At 42.0% G+C, this 21,452-nt stretch overlaps 1 protein-coding gene across 7 annotated transcripts in view; it reads right to left on the reverse strand.

Moving 5' to 3' along the window:
- LOC142560196 (F-BAR domain only protein 2) overlaps positions 1-21,452 on the reverse strand; it is an 84,838-nt gene that overhangs the window by 11,088 nt on the left and 52,298 nt on the right. For 2 of the 7 annotated variants that reach the window (XM_075672116.1, XM_075672113.1), the window contains 10 exons: positions 14,500-14,593; positions 9,793-9,975; positions 8,360-8,384; positions 8,170-8,230; positions 7,976-8,017; positions 6,274-6,407; positions 5,163-5,198; positions 2,941-3,014; positions 824-993; positions 363-508 (listed from right to left, as the gene is read on the reverse strand). In XM_075672116.1, the coding sequence (XP_075528231.1) occupies positions 363-508; positions 824-993; positions 2,941-3,014; positions 5,163-5,198; positions 6,274-6,407; positions 7,976-8,017; positions 8,170-8,230; positions 8,360-8,384; positions 9,793-9,975; positions 14,500-14,593 (965 nt within the window). Of the gene's footprint in view, positions 1-362; positions 509-823; positions 994-2,940; positions 3,015-5,162; positions 5,199-6,273; positions 6,408-7,975; positions 8,018-8,169; positions 8,231-8,359; positions 8,385-9,792; positions 10,006-14,499; positions 14,594-21,452 lie in introns of all 7 variants that reach the window. The other 5 variants (XM_075672115.1, XM_075672112.1, XM_075672118.1 and 2 more) reach the window with 3 other exon arrangements.

Raw genomic sequence — 21,452 nt, forward strand, 5'->3', positions numbered from 1 at the left:
AACTCATGAGCGGGCAAGTGAGACAGTGAGCAATCACTCAATAAATGAATCCATAAATAAATGAAAAAAAAAATAAGCAAATGCACGAATGGGTGGATGAGTGACACAGTAAGTGAGTGAACTTATTAACAGTGGTTGAAGAAGGGATGTCGCTTGAGTCAATGTTTTGACAAGAAGACGAGTCCCTTTGTTGAAAGTTGACTCAAGCGACATCTGTTGCTCGACCATTGCTATTCACTTCAATCCTCCATCTTCCTTTGGACCTCCGCTTAGTAAATGAGGGAGTCCATAAGTTACTGAATGAAGAAGCAAGGCATTTCAGAAAGCCCACAGAAAATACAGTGGCCGCAAAGATGGCCCACCTCCGATCGTCTAGACGGTGGCCTTGGTAGCGCAGGCCCTGTGAAGGCACTTGTTGGCGTTCCTCCTCTGCTGGTGGTCGCTCCTTTGCTAGCCTCTGAACTCGACGAGTCGGCCGGTGCCTTGTCGCTGAATAAGTCACTCAATGCTGCAAGCGTTTTCGAGAGAAAAATGCCACTTTTACAAGAGTTTCTCATATCAAGCAGGCAACAATGGAGGCCGCAATGGCTACATTAACAACAGAGGCTAAGCTCAAAGACAAGACGCAACAGAAAAAAGCTCGAAAAGACCTGATGTAACATGTGATTACAAATGTGATAGGCACCAGATATTTTTGAACAGTCGGGCTGTTTCAGATATCTCAGCAGTTCAGCCCTGTCTGAATCTTGATATCGCTTTCCATGCATGTTTTCTTTTTTGTTCTTTTCTTCTTAATCATATGTGTAATCATGCTTGCACTGACCTGCATATCGGTCCCAGGAGGGAACGTTGCTCGATGCAGAAGGCTGCGACGCTGGCTCACCCTGGCCCAGCGGACTTTGAAGTCGCGTGGTGGGCGTTGATGCGCTCGTGTCCAGTGGGAACAAGCCGAGCATGTCAGCTTCCGTGCCGCTGCCTATGCCTGCACTGTCCCTGCGAATAAAAAAAGAAAAAGAAAAATTAATGCACCCACTGGGGCCATCAAACACAGCAGCAAAGGCCTGTGTTCTGTAACAATTCTTTTGTTCTGATTCTGTGCCTTGCACATGAGTGAGTGAGAGTGAGTGAGTGGGTGAGTGAGTGAGTGAGTGAGTGAGTGAGTGAGTGAGTGAGTGAGTGAGTGAGTGAGTGAGTGAGTGAGTGAGTGAGTGAGCGAGCGAGCGAGCGAGCGAGCGAGCGAGCGAAACAACTTTATTGGGTCCACAATAGATGCGAGTAAACTCAGCGTCACCTGGCTGGGCCCACTCGGGAACTATGAAGTGAAACGTGACAGGCCTCTCGCGGGCCCTGCCAAAAATATTTTTTTTGAGTGACACTAAACAGAAACACTAAATCAGTCTAGACTGACAATGAATACATTTCTTGTAAAACTAGATTTTCATTAACTACACAATAATATGCTCATTATTATTGAAAGAGAAAATAAAGGTAATTTATCGCTCTCTTTTTTTTTTAATTCTGCACCAGTACGTCTGTGTGGCATCACAGATTTTAAATGTTTTTTTTTTTTTTTGTATATGAGCCATTGTGGCTCAGTAATTATTTTTCAAACTTGCCCAGTTCATTTCTTGGATCACTTAAAACAGAGTGTAGTCCATTGTTAAAGGTAAACAATAAGCCAGGCGCGAGCAGATGCCATCAAAATCCCAAATACCAAGGCGAGCTGGTGCCTAAACTCCATAGCGGCATCGCTGCACACTTTTAGTTCCTGCGCTTCTTCCGACTTTCCTAACATCTTGTAACAGTAAGAGTTATTGGCGTCGTAGAAGGATGACCTGTCAACACAGCTAGAATTATTTTTCTCTTTAGTATCCCTTTAACACACATTTGGCATAGGAGACTTCACTGAAATGAGCCCTCGGGGCAAAAAAAAGAAGAGCAAAAAATGTATTTAGTGTTACAACAGTTCCACGAATGCTGGCACCCACTTTAGGCACGTAAGAAATAGGTACTGGAATGAAATTAAATATTTCGAATGCAGCGCATCGAAACGACACATTACTATTTCAAAAACTTGCACGATGCCATGAGTGACTGACAGATGAGAAGCTGCTACATGAGCGACCATCAATACAACTAACTTCTCAAGCTTACCTTACAGCACATTTCATGGCCAATGACCAGTTTGATGTCACAGGTCCATTCAGCGGCTACTACACTGTACTGGGAACAATATGCACTAGGTTTTCTTCGAGTAGCGCAACTGCTCGTTTTTTAAGTCTTGTGCATGATAGCGGGGACCCCCTGTATAATTCACTCAGTAGCCGAAATGAGGCGAAGCCGGATTCACTCGAAATCAGAATCGACAGCAGTCATATGTGCAGCAGCGCTTATACTGAAACTCCCAGTTAAAAAAAGAAGTGTGTGTGTACACACACACACACACACACACACAGAGAGAGAGAGAGAGACTGCAGTTTCTCCGGAAAGGCGAAGCAGTATTAGTGATAGTGAAGTATACGACAATTACACGAAGGAACATTCCACCACCGAGACATGCCAGATTCTTGGTGGTGCAAGAGGTCTCGGGCTGTGAAATTGAACTGTTTCCTACCATGAGGTCTCGTAAATGCTCATATAAGGCCATGACTTCAGTGCACCATTCTTCAAGTGCAACTGTTACCAACGGTTATATATATATATATATATAAAAGGGTTTTGGAAAGCTGGTTGGGCCCCAGCCCCCTCCGAAGAATGAAAACCTTCCGCCTATGACTGTCAGCTCCATGTCGAAGCCCATTGTTGCCTGTCCAATTACAATTGCAATCCGATTTTTTAGGGCTTGCAACAGCTTGTAAACAAATAAGTTTCTAAACAGTAAAAAACTGCCAGCCAAGAACAAGAGGCAATGATTCCAATATGCAGGAAAAGTAGGCTCACTTTGAACTTTGATTTGCTGGCCTCTTGGGTGCTTCGTCTGGCGTCGACGAGGCGCTGTTGTACGCTCTCCGTGCCTGCAGTGTTAGCACTGTCAATCTCGCATTCACACACAAGGAGAAACTACAGCTGGCATGCAAGCCACTGCTGCATGGGAGACAGTAAAAAGGAATCGTCCAGCTCCAAGCACATGGCCATGCAACACGATCTTCCTGTACAGACTGCTGATCAATGCATGTATGCAATGCTTGTCATGTGCTTCCTTTACTTATTGCTTCTGGCACATTATCACTAATGTCATGCACCTATGCAACATGTTCACAGTATCATATTCTTTTCACACTTAATCTGGAATGCCCTGCAATCCAGAATTCAGCGCTAATTGTGAGCTGCCTCATTCACCTCGTCGTTGTCAGACATTGTTATTGCTACCACTATGATTGACCTGTTGAGGTTATATTTGAGATCAGTGAGCAAAAGCCTTGCACAAATAAACAGCACTGTCTTTTAAGGTTCGTGATCTTCCCAAGTTTATGTAGGTGGTACCAAGTGCATGTGCTACCATGTGTCTGTGCAATGTTAACCACTACTAAAAGACAGCTGCAAAAAAAAAAATCGCACAAGGATTAGCCTTGCTTTACCTAACTAAACTATGAGACAAAGCTGCATGAATTAAACAACCCAATTACAAGCGTTGCAGAGTGTCAAGATCTTTTTCCAGGATTTCACGTATTGCACTTGAATATGAACATGAGTGTTAAGCCTGAACACCTTCCAATGTAGGAATTCTGAAAATAAATTATAACCCTTGTTTGATTTGTTCACTATTTCACAACCTACTTATAGACGTTCATCATTAATGACCTACATTAGATATACCATGCTCTCTCTTTCAAACATCTACACAGATACCTCATGTAGAAAGCTAGGGTTTAATCCAACACAGATGGAGGGACAAGTTACTTACGATACCTAGGCTAAATAAAGCGAAGTCTGGAACTCAGCCCTTTCTTTTGTGATCCCTACCACATGAGCAAGTAACAGGCATTCATCTAAGTTGTTAATGGCACATTAGTTAGTACCCACTCACATTCTCCATTTGTAGAGAAATTACTATGTATCTTATTACTGGGAACTGTGAGAATATACAGTATTCTAATGGGGATCAAGAAGCAATGAGTTTGAAAAGAGATTGCGTAAGTATGCCATATCTAATGTAAAGAACACACATTGCAATCAAGATGTCCTTTCATAGAACTTGTCTCATAAACTGCAATACCTACCTAAATTTCTCCCTTTTCCAACCAAAAGAACAGAGGCTCAGATTTATGCACACATGTAGATGCATACACACTCATGGTATATACACACAGATGCATGCACACGTACATGCACATTTCACACGGTAAACACACATAAAAAAAATTTTTTTGAACAATGAAAGAAGATCAACAGCTGCAGTTATTAATGACAAGCTCTCAATGATAAGTTCACATGTTAATGTGCAACCACGGACACACTTGCATTAAGATAGAATGTGATGAGACAACTTAGCAACAGTCGTCTTTTTCACTGTAAGTGACCATGCATAGCTCATGACATGTCAAGCTCAATTACAGGCCACGTGCCAGGTTTTTAGGTGAGCAAATGCCATCAGAAAAAGAATGGTAAATAAAAGGCATCTTCAAAAACAGCCACACCAGAGCCTTTTTCAAATTTGCAAATGCACTGACAAACATGCTCCTCTGTAACGCACTGTTAACCAATTAACGGCGGTGCCAATCAAAGTTTAGATGACTGCAAAGCGCAGCCAGTGTGTGGTGCTTTGCTGCATAGATTCACCAAAGTGCCATGTCTACATTTTTCATCCTATAAGAAGCACAATCTTTTCATATACAAATCGAATGCAATACTGACTATGCTGCTATCTAATAAGCAAAGTGCACTGCAGGAAATCCAGCTTTACAAATGTGTCAAATGCAAACTGACTGCACTGTTGTCAGATTGGTCAACTGACTTGCAGAAAAGCGAGCATTACAAACACTCTGAGTGCGAAAGCGACTTATGCTTCCATCAAATTGGCACAGCGCCCTGCAATGAAGCCTGCTTTACAAACGAGAAAAAGGGTCTCCTGACTGCTCGGGCAGCGGTTTGGGGCAAACACAGGCACAGCTATGGCCACACACTCATTGCCAGCCGCATGCCACTAAGCAACTACAAGCTACCTTGTGCCTGATGTACAGCGTTTCTGGCCTCCGACTCTGCAGAACGGCATTGGTGGGAAAAGGAGAAAGGACAAGGCAAAGGGAAAAAATAAGAAAGAAGACGTAGACAAGAACTCTTCTTTGAAGAAGTGTGCGACACATATCAGACAGCAGGCCAAGTGCCCCAAAATTTCACTTCGCAAGTGGCTGGCTGGCAACCAAACCAGCCAAACCAGTGAAGTTGTCAATTACCATGGTTACGCAGGCTGCATTAAATTTGATTAAGCTGAACCTGACCTGAGGCTTACTGAAGTTACACTCACAAGAAAGTGCGTCCCCATATGCAATAATCACGATTAATGGAATAAATGCAGTCAAATGTTTTGTGGAACTGCATGTAACTATGGCACGCAGTAATTGAGCTACAGCTACAGTTAGCGTGCTAGTGCAGTTGGTCTAGCTGGTCTGATAGTTCATCTGATAGTTTACTTTCTGAACTGCATCCTACTTGTTTCTTCCCCCGATATGACATGCAAAGTTTTGCATGTATACAAGCCAATAATCAAATTATAAAGTTGCAACCAACTCCACACAGCAGCACCAACTTCCAAAGTTGACAGCCATAGCTCTATAGCTGCTAGCTTCAACAAGACTTCAGGGGCCATAGTTCCCAAATGTTTTGCAATACTCTTATTTCGGAAGTGTTATGTCATGTATAACACCATTAGTCGAGCAACAAGCATTCAGTCAAATAAATTCAAGAACTATGCAACACGGAATGATCAATTGAATGAGATTTAACATCCTAACAGAGGGAGCACAAGAGATGCCACAGAAAAGGGCTCCATATTAATTTTGACGAACTGAGATTCTTTAATGTTCACTCCTTATTGTTCACTCAAACTCAGTGCTTGGGCATTTTCATATTCCACCTTCGGTGAAATTTGGCAACAGTGGCAAGGAATAAAACTTTGTACATCAGCAAAAGATCACAGACGTTGAGCCATAGTGGCGTGTGTGAAAACAATGCTTACAGTGCAATAGCTGCTATACATCATGACAGTAGTAAAACAGAAACAAGAGTGTGTGTGCGTGCACACACACACACGCAAAAGAAAAATGCCAGACTTACAGAGTGCTGGGGAATTGGTGACAGTGATAGTGAGCCAATGGTGGCGCGCAGCTCGTCAACACTTGCACTCATTGGTGCACCGTTGCTCAAGGGCTTGATTTCTATGTGGATCCTCCTGTCTCTCTCTTCATCGTCTGCATGTCACAGTACACCATGCGGAGGCATGTTTAAATGAAATGTAGCAGCAACAACAGATCTCTTCCGAACTAACACAACTGAATGCTGAGCTTTTCTTTTTTAACAAAAGGCAAAAATCACCAACTCATCTCATGAACCTTTTCCAGCGAAAACACTGCAAATGGAAGACAGAAAATTCAAGCGAACGCTCATAGATTTTTTGTTGTTGCAGGCACCTCCTCGAAAAAGCTAGAAAATCAACAGCAGCTGCTTGCAACAGTCCAAACAGCACGCATTCATACGTATATACTTGGAAAGGTGCATATGTTGAAAATTCGAGACTGTCATTTTGATGTGGCTTTGGTAAATCTGGTAGAAATGCTGTCGTGAACTCTGTAGTAGTATGCGGCTGCCAGGATACATTTAAAAAATACCAGACACGCTGGTGCATAGATGTCGATAGTGACTGTTTCAGTCAATGGAACAAGGCTAGAATTCTTTTTGTTTGGTGTGAGTTTGTATGTTTATCCCCTAGTGGCAGACAGATGGAGCGGTTGCCTGACGATGTGCGAGAGAGGCATAGCTGCATGATAGATGAAAGGAGCGTAAGGAAAGAAAACACTCACAAGGGAGTGTACTGCACTATAATAAAGTTAGGCAGATCGTCTTATAGACTCTTCTGTATTGGTCCTACAGACGTGCTACTGACCTGCTATGTTCTCTGCCGAATGATGCAATGAAACAACTAATGGTGTGCAAGTATCCTCACTGCAACATACATGCACCTTTAAGAAGAGCATAACTGTGGTAATGAAATGTGTGGTTATGGTAACAATATGCTGAGAAACAAGTGTTGCAACACCCAAGTGTCTTTAATCTCAGAAGCATGCGGGAGGGGTGTTAATCATTCTTAGTTCGCCTCAACAAAACTGCAAGTGGCACTTCAATCCCAACGTTGGGATTTACTACGTAATGATAGAACAGTTGCGTGTGAACTTCAACAGCATATGCTGGAGTGCGCTGGCACCATGCCATGCCTCTGTTTCAAAGAGTAATTCTCTCATATTTATAATCACCATCATGAGATAGGCTGTGCTTCACACCATTTATATTTTAACCTACCGTTGGATCTGCCAGTTGAAATGATGGAAAGCTGCAGGTAGAGTGCGCTTATGCTCATATTACAGTGCTGTGATAAGGCAGCAAGAGCAGCGCAACTCAAACATGAGCAGGCATGAGACTCCGAAATATCTTTTGTAGAACAACTACAGAGGTTATGAGCAATGTGCCGTGTGCTACACAAAAACTGTGGAGGTGGTACCCTAGTTAGTCGTAGCAATTTACATGACATTTTACTAGAAGGTGTGGGACTAGCTTCAAAGTAGAATGCTTGTCTCCCGCAAAGTATAGCCAGGTTTGATTCCCAAAGAGGGTGAGCTTTTTATCACTGGTCTGCTGATATCCCATGTGCAACTTGTTCCAAAATTTCAAAAACACTTGTAGCTTCGCACATGCAACTGTTAACTTTAAAAGATTTGTATTACATTATCATTAGATTACATAAATGAAGAAAAAAATGTCTCACCTGAATCGCCGTCTGAACTTGAGTAGAAACTGTCCCTGTCATCTAAAGGAACCGGTGGCTAAGGAAATATTAACACAAGGTAGCACATTTTTTGACAGGATAGTGCACCACTCAAACTTGCAGCACACTGCTATGTTACTATCCACCAGCACAAAGAACAAAAGTCTGATATCACCGTACGAGAGAAAGGATACTTTCTTTGTGACGCTCTGATGATGGCCGTACTGTGTAACCTTCTTCGTCGACTTCGGCATTCTACAGAAGAAAGCGCCATGTAAAATGCCTGTCCTAAAGCTCTACGGAGCGCTTTTGACACTCAGTCTGTACACTGACAATGAACAGTCAAGCCTCTGCTCAGCTGAGAGTTAGAAAAGGTGAGCTCACCTGTTCTTCAGATTCTTTGCTGTCTCTGAGAAGGCCAGCCAGGAAGGGAAATGAACAGATGCAAAACCAGTGTGAATACATTTTGAACGCCTTGTGTAGTCGATGCCTCATAAACCGGATGATCTTTAGACATTTAAGTGAAATGCCAGGCATGGTTCAATACAATTACACATCATCTGCATGACCTATGATGACTACCTGAGAAAATTATTAAGATTAGCTGGTGCGCTCTTTTGAAAGCTGCTTACAAGGAGCAATTTGCGGAACAAAATATCAAATGACACTGTATCACTGTTGTTTGTAGTAATAGAGGGAAACGAACAATGGAATGCCGTTTGTGTCTACATACATTGCATCATGTTTATGTAAAGCACATGTCTGTTATTGTGCCAACACAGCATCGAGACAGCTGCTATATGCACTAAGGTGGTTTTGCAACAACTTAATAAGCTGGCTCCTTACAGTACAAAGTTTGCAATAAACACTTTCATTTCCCTTGTTCCGTGCACTGAGATAATGTCCAAATTAACAGAACACAGTTCAATAGATAATCTGTAGTCACGTGTGAAACGTGCAGTTAGCAGACAAGTGAGAAAGTAGGGTGGAGAGTGGTGAACACACCAATTCAAGCACAGTGAAAAACGTGCAGTAGCCGTGGTATACAATAAGCTTGTTAGTAGCAACGTAGCAGCAACGTTAGTAGGCAAAGCCAACACAACCACTAGTCAATGAACTTAACATCACCACACAATACGCACCGATACAGATGGAACTTTTGTAGCGCTAGGTGAAGGGGCACCTCACTGGACCAGTGTGAATGCCACACACATACAGTTTGACCTAAGACAGCAACAATACCAAGTCCTGTAGCAGTGTCCTCGTATGTGTGCACTACTACCTTCTTATGCAGAAGGTAGATAAGGTACCAATGTGAGCTATTCTTTGCAGTGAAGATGCCAATTTCAGATATTTTTACTATTGATTGATTGATTGATTGATTGATTGATTGATTGATTGATTGATTGATTGATTGATTGATTGATTGATTGATTGGGTTTGTTGTCCTGAAGAAACTCAAGGGCTAAAAGAGGTTCCGTAGCAAAAGACTCCAGATTATTTTAACCACCTGTGGTTCTCAAAGTGCAGCACGTGCGTTTTTGCATTGCAGCATCATCAGAATGTACCTGTGGCAGCCAGGAATTGAACCCAAGGCCTATTGCTCGGCAGCGGAACGGTGCTGCTACTGAGCCTGCATGGCAGGTATGCTACATTTTATCTAAAAAGGCGTGTGAACAGGACAATTCAAAGAAGGAAAAAAGTTCAAAAATTTTGCTGATGGACACATCAAACATTAAGCCTACCATTTTTGCACGAACTACATTTGCATACCAACTACTGCTCGCTGCCACCGTTTTTGCACCAGAGCCACTAACCTGGTGGGCACCGGTGCAACTGAGGTGGTTGCCGTGGGGACCGGCACGTGGAAGAGCGAATCGAGGTCGGAGGTGGCTCGGGGCTGCTCAACAGAAAGCCGTCGGAGCGCGCTACGCTCGCATGGCGGCGACGGTTCGTGCAGAGTGCCACTGCCGCCGGCTCGGCCCAGAGCGGCTCGTGCCCTGAGGAGCGAGCGCCACCCAGGCGGCCGCCTTGCTTTAGGAGAAGACGTGTTTTGCGCTCAATCTGAAACTCGCCCAGGGTCAGCATTTGCTTTGTACATGAGATTCTCACGCACTTACGTTACGGGAGCCTTGCAACACCTGTTTACAGACGGTGTGCAACGCATCTGGTACTACAAAGGGCACGCCTTCATGAATCTTTTCAAACAAAATGTTTTTTTAAGCGCCCCTAGTATAAGCAGTTATAAATGCTGCCACAGCCAAACCTTTGAAACCATTCCCCTTATTGTGGTCAACCTTATCATGCTCAATGCTATGTGCCAGGTCTACGCAGACCAATGCCCTTGGCTCCCTGTACATCACTGGATCAAGCTTTTGTGTTAGCACAACCTCAAGATCCAGTGGCGCAATTCTCCGCAGCACTGCTTATCTCACAGGGCATTGTATCAGCACAGTTTTATCATTCGCCACCACCGCATGCTGCCACTCGCCTTATCAATAATAACATTTATCTGCTTCTGCTGGAAGCACTGCTCGGCTGTAATAATTAAGGAAGTCATACTAATATGCATTTTTCACTTGTGTAAAAGAAAGGGTGGCACGAGGCTTCAAAAAGTTGAAGGAAAGGGCAGGCAGTCTTCCAGGCACAACTGTAGATTCCAAGGCACATGTACGGGAATAACATTGTGGTCAGGCATTTCTGATTGTATTCTGTAGCTATCACGCAAGTTTATTTACCATATTAAAGAAGAGTGTTGCTGGGCCCCTTTAATTTGAGTTGTGATCATCCTTGATTACAGCCCCAACTTAAATGTAACCAAAAATTTTGTAACTACCTGTGCCCTGCTTGAAGCTTATTTGCCTTGGCTGCTAAATGCTGCCGTAAAATTAAGAAATAAAAGAATGATCAACCTACTTACACAGTTCAAAATTAAGGTTGCTTTGTTTTATTTGTCTAAGAAGATTAAATATGTTCGCAGGGCATGCTTTGTGAGTTTGCGTTGAGACAAATTGCGATCTTCCTCGATTACAGACCTGCCTTCAATGCGAGTGCTCCTCTCGTACCCTCCCTGCCACTCTGCCTGGAGTTCATTTTCTGCTGTTGCTAACACATACCTTAAATAAAGATCGTTGTCGTCGTCGTTGTTGTTGTCGTCGTCGTTAGCATCACCATCATCATCATATTTTTATGTCTATTGAAGGATGAAGGGCTCTGCATGCGATCTCTAATAACAACTGTCCTGCGTGAACTGATTCCAACTTGTGCCTGGAAATTTTCTAATTTTATCACCGCACCTAGTTTCCTGCCGCTCTCAACTGCACTTCCCATCTCTTGGCACCCATTCTGTAATGCTAACGGTCCACCAGTTATACATCCTATGCGTTACATGGCCTGCCCAGTTCCATCCTTAAAATAAAAGTATCAACTTATTTACACAACTAACCATATTGAAGACTTGTCAGTTTTATTGTTTCGCTTCCAATAATACTATACTATTGTGCTGTTATTTTTTTCTGTCTGTAGTGTTGACCTTGTAGGCGTGCTTGCATGATAAGCTGTGCTGCTGCTAAATCGCTTTATTTTTGTTTTTACAGCGTAGCTATACGGTTGTACTTGGCAGGCTGCTTATTCCTTTGTGGCCTATCATCACAGAAAAGCTTGTGGCATGTGGGTGTCAACTTAGATTCAAGGTCTACTATTGTTTGAGCACGTACAGCACTACATAAACGAAGCTGGCACAACAAGCAGTGTTAGTGAACACGGAGCAGGCGCATGTGAGCACACACAGCTGTCAAGTGGCAAAACTTACACAAGGGGTGCAGTTAGCTTTTGCGCGCACACCAAACAGACCAACACCATCTTAGACATGAGCAAAAGTGAGGTGCTACAAAAAACACATATTACAAAAATGGTGAAAGATAATCCTTGAGCTGTGCAAGGTGAAAAGACCCTTACTGAAAAACGACTGCCTTGTGGAAAGTGTAGAGATTTTGCAAGTTCAACCTACTTCTCATTACACATACTTCTCAAGTGGTAAAGTGTTAAAGCAGCTATACGGGTCCACAGTTCATTTTTTAACATGTGTTAGCACTTAACAAAATCGGACACAGAATGTACAGCTGTGTTAGACCTGGTGCAACAATGTGCAATTTAGTGCAGAATGCACTCAAGCTCGTGCTACACCTACCAAAACCCAATCCTGTCCAATTGCTCAGAGGAGCCAAAAAATGCAGTGCTTCCACAGTAAGCTATGACTCAGAACCCCGGTTAGTTCTCTTACCTACTTTGTCAAAGTATTTCATGAATGCTCATAACAGCAGCTCCAAGTGCAAGCAAATTTGGCAAATAATTTCACAGGCATTACACGCCTGCAAGATAACGACTTCCCAATATGAGAGCTATGCCGATCACTAACACGAGGCACTTTGCGATGTGAGTTAAGCACATAATTATAAGAGAAACTGAAAACCATCTACAGTGGAACCTCCATGATACAAGCCTCTCAGGACAGTGCAAAAATTGATAACCCCCAAAATTCGTATCACCCAAGAATGTTTTTAAAAATCTAAAAGGTAAGGGGGGGCGCGGCAATGAAGTCGCTGACTTGCTCAAAATTTCAGATTTTTTCACTTATTTATTCTTCTGCAGTCCTAAGGCCTTCCTTTATCTTATAGCGAAATATTTGGAACAAATGCGCAGCAGAATTTGAGAAACCCGCACATTTTTAGTGTGGTGTTTTTGAAATCGGGAAGAAAATCAAGCTTCTGGAGGTCCTATCACACCGCTGATAGCGTGAGCACGGCTTTCCAAGAGCTGCCATTTTGGTATCGCCGTAAACACAACAAGGAAAATTCCGGTAGCCACAGCGCTGTATTTCTCCATGCAGATATAAAAGCTACAAAAGCCAGCGCGAAAAGGGAAAACTGGCATTGCAATTTGTCACTGCAGTCACTTGGCATGCAAGGAGCACTCCTATTGGCTGGCACGAATTTGAATCACTGGCACGCTTGTTTCGAGCACATTTCGGCAGCAGCAAGCTGCGCACTCCGCATGTTCGAAGGCCGACATTTCAAGACCTGCCTGGTTATCTGATTACCTTGAGTTTATTTCATTGCTGCATTCTAGCTGCTGCCTCACGGTGATAAGTACACAATTTGTGCAAGGGAATCTGAGTGCTTTCCTTTGCAGTGGCAATGCTACTTTGTATCGTGCATCTGACAGGTGCAAAGGTAGCAAAGTTTCGAATTGTCATCAGGCACCGAAGACAACGGAAGTAAAGCTACCCATGGAAGCGAATGCCACTGACCTTGCTGACACAACAAGACTGGGTTGTGTGTGATTGCCGGTTTTTGATAAACATGCAAGGTGTTTGAAAAACAGCCAGCAAGTTGCGTGATACTACACAGAGCACAAGTATTTTTTCCTCCTTTCTTTTTTGAGGGGACAGAGGGGATGCACGTTGGTGAAGTAAAGGCAGTGTGACGTAGGTTGTCACTCTGGCAATAGTGATGCAGCCAGCACATCGGCGCAGCCGCTCTGCGAGCCCGACAAGAGTCAGTGTCTGGTGCTACCGGCACATCGGGACCTCCTTGCCAGCTCCACCGGATATCACACAGCAGCTCAATTCTTTGTACATATACGGCGTGGCTCAAAAAGCAGTTCAAAACATTCAAAATTTAGCATGTTTTCAGCTAATGGACCTGCGCCAGGACTTCTTAAAAATTCTTACCATCCCGAAATTCATATCAGGCATGATCGTATCACTGACATTCTACTGTAATGAACCCTTGCCAGCTATTCACCATAAAACTTGTCACTAGTAAACTAGAGCAAGAGGTACATGACCAAATTTAAAGTTGAAATGCACCAAGAAAAAAAAAGCAAGGCAACGCAATAGGGAAATCAAGCAGCCTTGAGAACTTAGCAAACAGTACAACAACAACTGTCACACATTGCTTTTAGAAAGACCTGTTTATGAACTGTTCTACGAACTGATACTAAGACATTGAGAGGGTGCATGTCATGGCCAACACTAGTGACAGTCACACATTCACCAATTTTCACATGCACAAATTCTGTAGTGACATTTACTAATGGACAAACTTAGCCATCGCTGGTACAGATAAAGGTGGCCCTCACACACTTAAGGTTTGTATTCTTTGAAGACTACGCACAACTGTAAAACAATTTACCACATTTTATTGTATCCCTTCGATATTAAGCACCCTGCAAACCTAAGCACTCCCTTGTCTATGATGGCCATTTTCAGAAAGATACAGATCACTGTGTGTAAAAACAAAAGGGGTGCCTAATTCCACACAAACACAGTCACAAAATCCTGTCTTTAGCTTGAATAGACGTGTGCCTCAGGTTCATCTACAAGTTAGTACTTCTTTCCCTTCTACAATAAGAGAGGTGACGCACACAGAGCAATGCAAAGCCAGCCATGCAGGAAGAAAGAAAGAAGAGGGAAAAAAACTAGGAACGTAAGCGAAAAAAAAAAAAACAAGTCCGACACTCACGCCTCTCCGCTCGTGGTCGATGCGTCCTTGGAAGACATCTCCTTCTTGCGCTTGCGTTTCTCTTTTTGCCGCTCCCACTTGGTCCTCAAGAACCCTGCCGACCCAGTTGCCCACCAAGAACAACACCATCACACATCCTGTTCCTCTCTTTTGCAATGGCAAATGAAGCTGAAAAAAAAAAAACAGCTTCTCTTTTCTTAAGCCTACAAAACGATTAAGCCAAGATGCTTGAGTGTAGTTCCGCTGGTTTTCTTTTCGTTCTAAACTATTTTATTTCAATATTGAAAGTGCATCAAGGTTATTTCCTTTGTCTGAAGATTGCACACTGAAACCCAGAGCCAGAAAATGTGCCTGCTGCTACAAGAATGGAAGCATGTGAGCTAGCTGGTTCGACATTAGGAACAGTAAAGCTGTGCAAAAGATGTGGACAGGAGGGAAGACGTATGAATACAAAGTGGCACTGACTAACAATGTCATACAAGCAAATGAAGTGAATTGGTTAGTTTGCATTTGTGTGAGTGCTTATGTCCTCCTTTCTGACCACGTCCCCTACGCTGCTTTACAGTTCCTGCTACTACTCCAATACGCCAACATAGCAGTGACAATGGTTGTCACTAGAGCGATCCAGTTCAGTGCAGAACAAAGGGCTTTCAAGATGTTATATCTCACTGCACCTGTGTTCTGCATTTACTGTTTCTGAATTTGAATGAGCAAGTTCCCGAACACTGTCCCTCTTGCTTATCCTAAGTAGCACCAAACTGAGTGTTCCTGCTTTCTTTGAATCCACAACAACAGCGGACATGCCTCTACGTGCATGCTGCAACCGCAGTTGCATTATTGGTTTTGGCACATTATGTATTTATTCCTGCTTTTGACGCACCGAATTAAAGTCTTTAGTGCTAAATGTATACAGTATCTCTACATGTTACACTTGAGTCAAATAGGTCCTTTAAGTTTCTGGACACTTCCATGTATGCTCGGCTTTTACTATATACGTATTGCACAAAACAAACACACAGCTTCTAAACTCATAGTGGCACTACCTCCAGTGGAATACGTATTTCGTGGTTGTTGTGGGCATACTTAAGCTGAACAGGACAGGACGTGACAACGGACACTGCTTACAGATACAGCACGCACCAGTGCAAAGCACGGTAGAACTACTCACTACAATATAGCTAGCGGCTGTAGATTAAAAGCAAACACAAGCATTGCGTACTCTTATGCATACTAAAAAATATTTATAATGTATACAAGGCCTGCCTCTTTAACCAACCAGTACAATGTGATACATATTGAAACCTGCGCTAACACTCATGTAGGCACTAGTGACATAATTAATTACGTTGTTCTGGGTCAGTTATGCTGTAGTCCGCAGGACAACTGTGCATGCAACACAATATCATCTTTTTGCACAAATTAGATTAAGTTGCATGCATTATGGAGGTAGACCTCCATTTTTGGTCTTTTAGTTTTAGAAATTCAGGCGTCAGAAAAGCTGTACACAGTCCCATGATTAAGATAGGTTTATGTTTCTTTTGAATTTCTAACGCCATGCTTAAATTTGGATGCACTCTTGCTGTAATTAACATAATGGAAAAAAAAGTGCATTACATACTGTAAATGTCACATGGCTTGCTATCACACTGCAGTGAATTAAGACTGCAATAATGGCTTGTCAGTTGACTAACTGCTGGTACCAATAGTGCGGGCTACACATGCCAGCGCAAGTTAAAAAGATGTTAGCCTGCTGCTAACTTCCATTTCTCGCTTGCCGTGAATGGTTATGCATGGATTCAGAATATAAAATTGTCCCTTTCCGACGTATAAGCTATCCATGAACATTAGAGACGTAGTTTTCATTTTCAGGCATTACTGAGTTTACAAACATTTGCTGCCTCAGTATTAGAGATGTAGGCATGCATAAGCTGACCCTAAAAGAACTTGTATGGGATGTAAGCATGAAAAACACTGGGTTCTGACCAAAAACGAAGGGCCCTCTCTCTGCAACTCCTTCAAGCACATCTAGATGTTGCAGAAGGTTAAATTATTACTGCATGAATGACAGCTATCAAATATTGACTGGAAAAGCAACAATGCATCACTGACACTATTTCAACATGCCAGATTATTACTTATCTGTATGAAATGCTACAGTAAATGTTTTGGTACTGTTAAAAACAAATCTGACAACTATTACAGAATCAAAATCCAAACACTAAATGTCTGCAATGCTGGGAATGTTGCTTTAGAAAATATTAAAAATGCATTCATAGCCGCATGAAGACTACATCCACCACAGTTAACTTTCCCTAATTAAACCCCAGCGTAGCTGTGAGAAGTAATCAAACTGTCTGAGAAAAACTTAACAGGGATAAAAAGAAGCACTGGCTTTAGCATTTGTATGCTTCAGTATTTGGTGAAGAACTTCACTGGGGTTGAACCAGAAGTCCTCTGTTAAAGAATCAATTCAATCTCACACATAAAAAAAACTGCATATTCAAAAAAAAAAAATGGTGATATGTTTGCAAGCCAAACTCTCCTTCTGACTACTGAAAGAAACACAGCAAAGCATGGCTGACCACTGTCATAGCCCATGTGCCTATTATTTAAGCAGTAGCACTTTATTAATAAATCAAGTCTCAATTTCAAATGTCCCCAGAATTTAATATATTTACTAAGAATGTTGCCCATGTAATGACATCTCATCATGTCACCATAATGTAGAAAAATCGCAAGGCAATGTGAGAGATACAGTACAAATATGACTGCATAACAGCTGGACACTTCCTTCGTGTGTTGGTAGAAGTAAATTATCACAGTAACCATTCATTTTGCTAGTCAGCAACATTATCCAGCACAGCCCATTCTGCTTTTAACAGCTTGTACAGTAATCCTATTGCCCAGCAGATAATCAACTAGCTGAGGTAGAAGTCACTTTCACAGCACTGTCGCAAAAGGTACAGTAAAGGAAGTAGTGGCAAGGGCAAGCTGGTACCAATTCATTCTGTAAAAGAAATGTAAAATTATCTAAGCCAATGTTACTTGCTTTTCCTTTCTTTCCCAAGAAATTCAAACATAAACGCCAAGGATAGCCAACTGATAACAATGGCAATCCCTTCCACCCACCTTGCTTCAGTGTAATATCTACTTAAATGCTTTGTCAAAGCATCAAATATCTCATGAGAGGTAATAATGCCCTGCCCTCAATGACTCATTCTGTGCTGTACCAATGACTACACCATAGCACAAATGCTCGAATATCTATGAGCACAAAGACAGTAGTGCTGCTTCCACTGGCCACATGTACAAAACTAGTTTCTTGCTGGTACCGGCAGTGCAGGCACTGGTACCAGCATGTGTAAAAATTCTGGTGCCAAGACCAGTTAGATTACAATACCAACAGTGCAGAGATGCTGATACCAGCACATACCCTCTAGCAATGACTACACAATAAGGCTGCACTTCCAGTTGCCGCTTGAACAATGCTGAAGTTTTCTGCTAGTACCAACACTGACAATATCCCAGTACCAGAAGTGGAAAAGTACTGGTACCAGCACGTCTTGAAATGCTGACAGATATTTAGTTTTTATTCCGCGAGTGCAAACTGAGGAGAACATGGCTTGAAAGCACATCACCACTGTCACATTCACCCATCTGCTGATTCTCTTACTGTTTTTCTAAAAAAGAACATTTCAAAGAAAAAAAAGAGAATAACAGAAAAGCGATGAGTCACCACCACTGCCACCGCCGTGACCGCCGGCGCGCTGCTTCTGCTGCCACTGCTGCTGCTCCCAAAGGGTGAAAAAATAAAAGCGTGATGCAAGAGATGGTGAAAGGGTGCAAAAAAAGGATGGTGAGGTGGGTGGCGATGTGAAGTGATGACAAGAAAAAGAGTTGAGGTAAAAGGGAAGAAGCAATTTAGCATCTACATGTCAGCTATGCCAGATGGCAAGAAGCACCATCACCTCAGCAACCAAGCATTTATGAACCAAAAAAGCACTGCCACCACCATTCATGAAATGCTTCTTCACTACCGTGCACCTAGTGCAAAAAGCACAAGCTTTTTGTGTTGACAGAAACAAAAGCAGGTCAGAAGGGATGAACCATTTTTCAATAACCTGACCTGCAAGGGCAGGTGCTAGTATGTATTGACAAACTTATAAGTGTGATAAAACTTACACTGAAGTTTAAATGCAAAAAAGTAATCATAAAAGAGAAATGCACCTTTACATCACGCCATACACCAGTGTATATGTGTGACACTGGTGTAACACTAGTCTTGGCATGGTTATGGTTAATTACAGTACAGCATCTTATAGTTTGGTTGTGCAGCAACACCTTTTACTCATTTTCATTCTTTATGCTCCAATTTACCTAGTGGTACACTATCAAACTATGCCATACTATTAACGAATAGTGGTAAGAGGAAAGTGTTAACAAATATGAGAAAACATTAGTGGTGGGAAAACACCAGTATAAAGAAAAAATGAGGCGAGGTGTGAGGTGCATTTGGAATGCATGTATGTGTTTGTAACATGGAAAATGTGCACATTATCTCCAAAAAAGAAAAAGAAAAAAATCACTCTAATATTACAATAACAAGCTGCTTAGGAATCATGACTTCATACTCATTTTGATTATCAGAGCACTTATTTGAACTGACAGATCTAATCTCATGTAAATGCAGACTGCAAGAGCAGCATTAAAAAACAAAAAAAGAAAACCTAAGTGGTGATATGATGGCACAGACACTGTTCTAAACTTGCTGCTTCAGTGGATACCGTAACAACTGGTACTAATGCCATAGCAACATATAAAATGCCTACAAGTTCACATGATAGCCAATGACATTAACATGACAAAGTAACTAGGGTAGCTTTCAAATACTAAGGAAGTCAAAGTTTTAACAACTGTCTAGCTCGTGTTCCGACAGTAAGCCCTATCATAAGGCTCCTCAACTGCTGCTATTGCGTTCATTTGGCAAATGAGTATATTAAGACATTCGTACTTGCAATGTAACTGTATGCTGCCATGCAACTGATTGGTATTTCATACTCAATGAAGTAAACTAGAAAGATAAAGTGAAAATTAATATCTGGCCAAGCTGGCCAAACCGAACAAAATTGTTGCAGTGCAGGAAAAATCCAAACAAGGGCAGAACAAGAACAGAACAGAATCCATCCTTTGTTCTCATGCCTTCCTTCTTGAACTTTACATTATGAAGCTGCATCAAGTGTATAAGGCCAATGGCTAGACACTGTTTTAAACGTTAAAATGATTCATTGTTGGGATTTTTAGATGTTCAGTTATGCAACTTCGAACAAATTTCTGTGGCTGACAGGCCCTTTTCTAAGTCTATTAAAAAATAAAGCAGCTATTATTTGTGAACACAGGTACAAAGGTGCTACAATAGGCATAACAGTCATCCTGCTATCAGATTGGCCCACTTGCAGTCTTTGCTACTGCTAAAAATTTTAAAGCTAGTTTGCAAGCACACACTGTCTGTTTTACTTTTTATTGAAACCCTGTTCTTTGTTAGTATTCCATTAGTAGGGTTTTATTGTTTTGAAATTGCATATATGCATTCAGTCGAATTCCCCCCTATGTAAAGCCCACTAAGGCCCTTAGGGTACTGAAAATGAATAAATAAAGAAGATCAGCCACTAAACTGGACTGGCTAGCTGATTCTAGCTGATATCTAGCTGATTTTATGTTTGTTTAGAGCAAGAAATGCACTTATAGTGGATAAACAAATGAAGCCAACAGAAGCCATTTGGTTGTTACTAAGAATAAATTGAGCTACTCAGTTTTCTTGGTTCTTCTCGCTTGTTTATAGCAAATAATATATATATATATATATATATTACACATTTCAGCTTTATTCTGGTTAGCATCCTGATTGGCGAGTTCTTGGCAACTTCACGAAAATATTCAAGCAATTATGACAAATGCTGCTCTGGTGCTTTGTTTGCAAAAAAAAAAAAACATCCTAACTATAAGCTCACCAAACTGTAAGCTGTAGTCGTTGACAAACAAATGCCACTCTGTAAGTGGCACATCTTGGAAGCATTATCACAGCTTTTGCAACATCACTGTCATGAAACTTTCTAAATGCACTACGCACTTTAAAAATGCTGCTTACTATATTACACCTTATCTCTCATTCCCCTTCAGTGCAAGCAGCCCTGTCCCTCATATGAAAAAGTATAAGGCATTGCAGCAATGAAACTTGCACGAGCGCTCTGGTACACAGCCTGAAACTAGGTCGAGTTATGTGCATGGTGGCACTGAAAACTTTTTACCTAGACTGCAACTTAGTTATATGTTTAACCAGAACTGTGCAGCCCTACATTTACAGCTTGTCTAGAGAGCAACGCTTTCTTTAGATCCCCTACAGCACTGCGCATACTTCCATGCGACTTGTTTTAATTTTTAGCTTTTGCTGTGCCATCTATGTTTTACTGCTCTGCCTCCTAGATCACTATGTAGTCCTTGTGCAGGAATACTCATGGTGGTGGACATATTGGAGTGCTATTACATTGCAACTATTGTAGCTCTCCCAGCCCATTGTTAACAAACACATAAGACGCAGAGTGCAAATCCTAGGATTGTTGAAATCACCACTGGTTTGGTCCAGAATCTACAACAGCACCCTGTAAGCAAGAGGCTGATTGATAGCAGCACCATCCAATCTACCAACCAGGGTACTGACACTATTGCCGCCATCACCTGCCTAGCTCTTACTACTAAAAATTAAATTCCAGAATTTTATGTGCCAAAGCCACGATCTTATTATGAGGTACACCATAGTGAGGGACTCCGGATTAATTTTGAACACCTGGAGTTGTTTAAAATGCACGCAATGCACCATACACGAGTGCTTCTAGCTCTTACTATAATTCTAGGGCACAAGTTCACCCAATAAACCATTCACATCTGCATCCATCACT

This window comes from Dermacentor variabilis, chromosome 10, assembly GCF_050947875.1.
Source record: "Dermacentor variabilis isolate Ectoservices chromosome 10, ASM5094787v1, whole genome shotgun sequence".
Classification (NCBI taxonomy): domain Eukaryota; kingdom Metazoa; phylum Arthropoda; class Arachnida; order Ixodida; family Ixodidae; genus Dermacentor; species Dermacentor variabilis.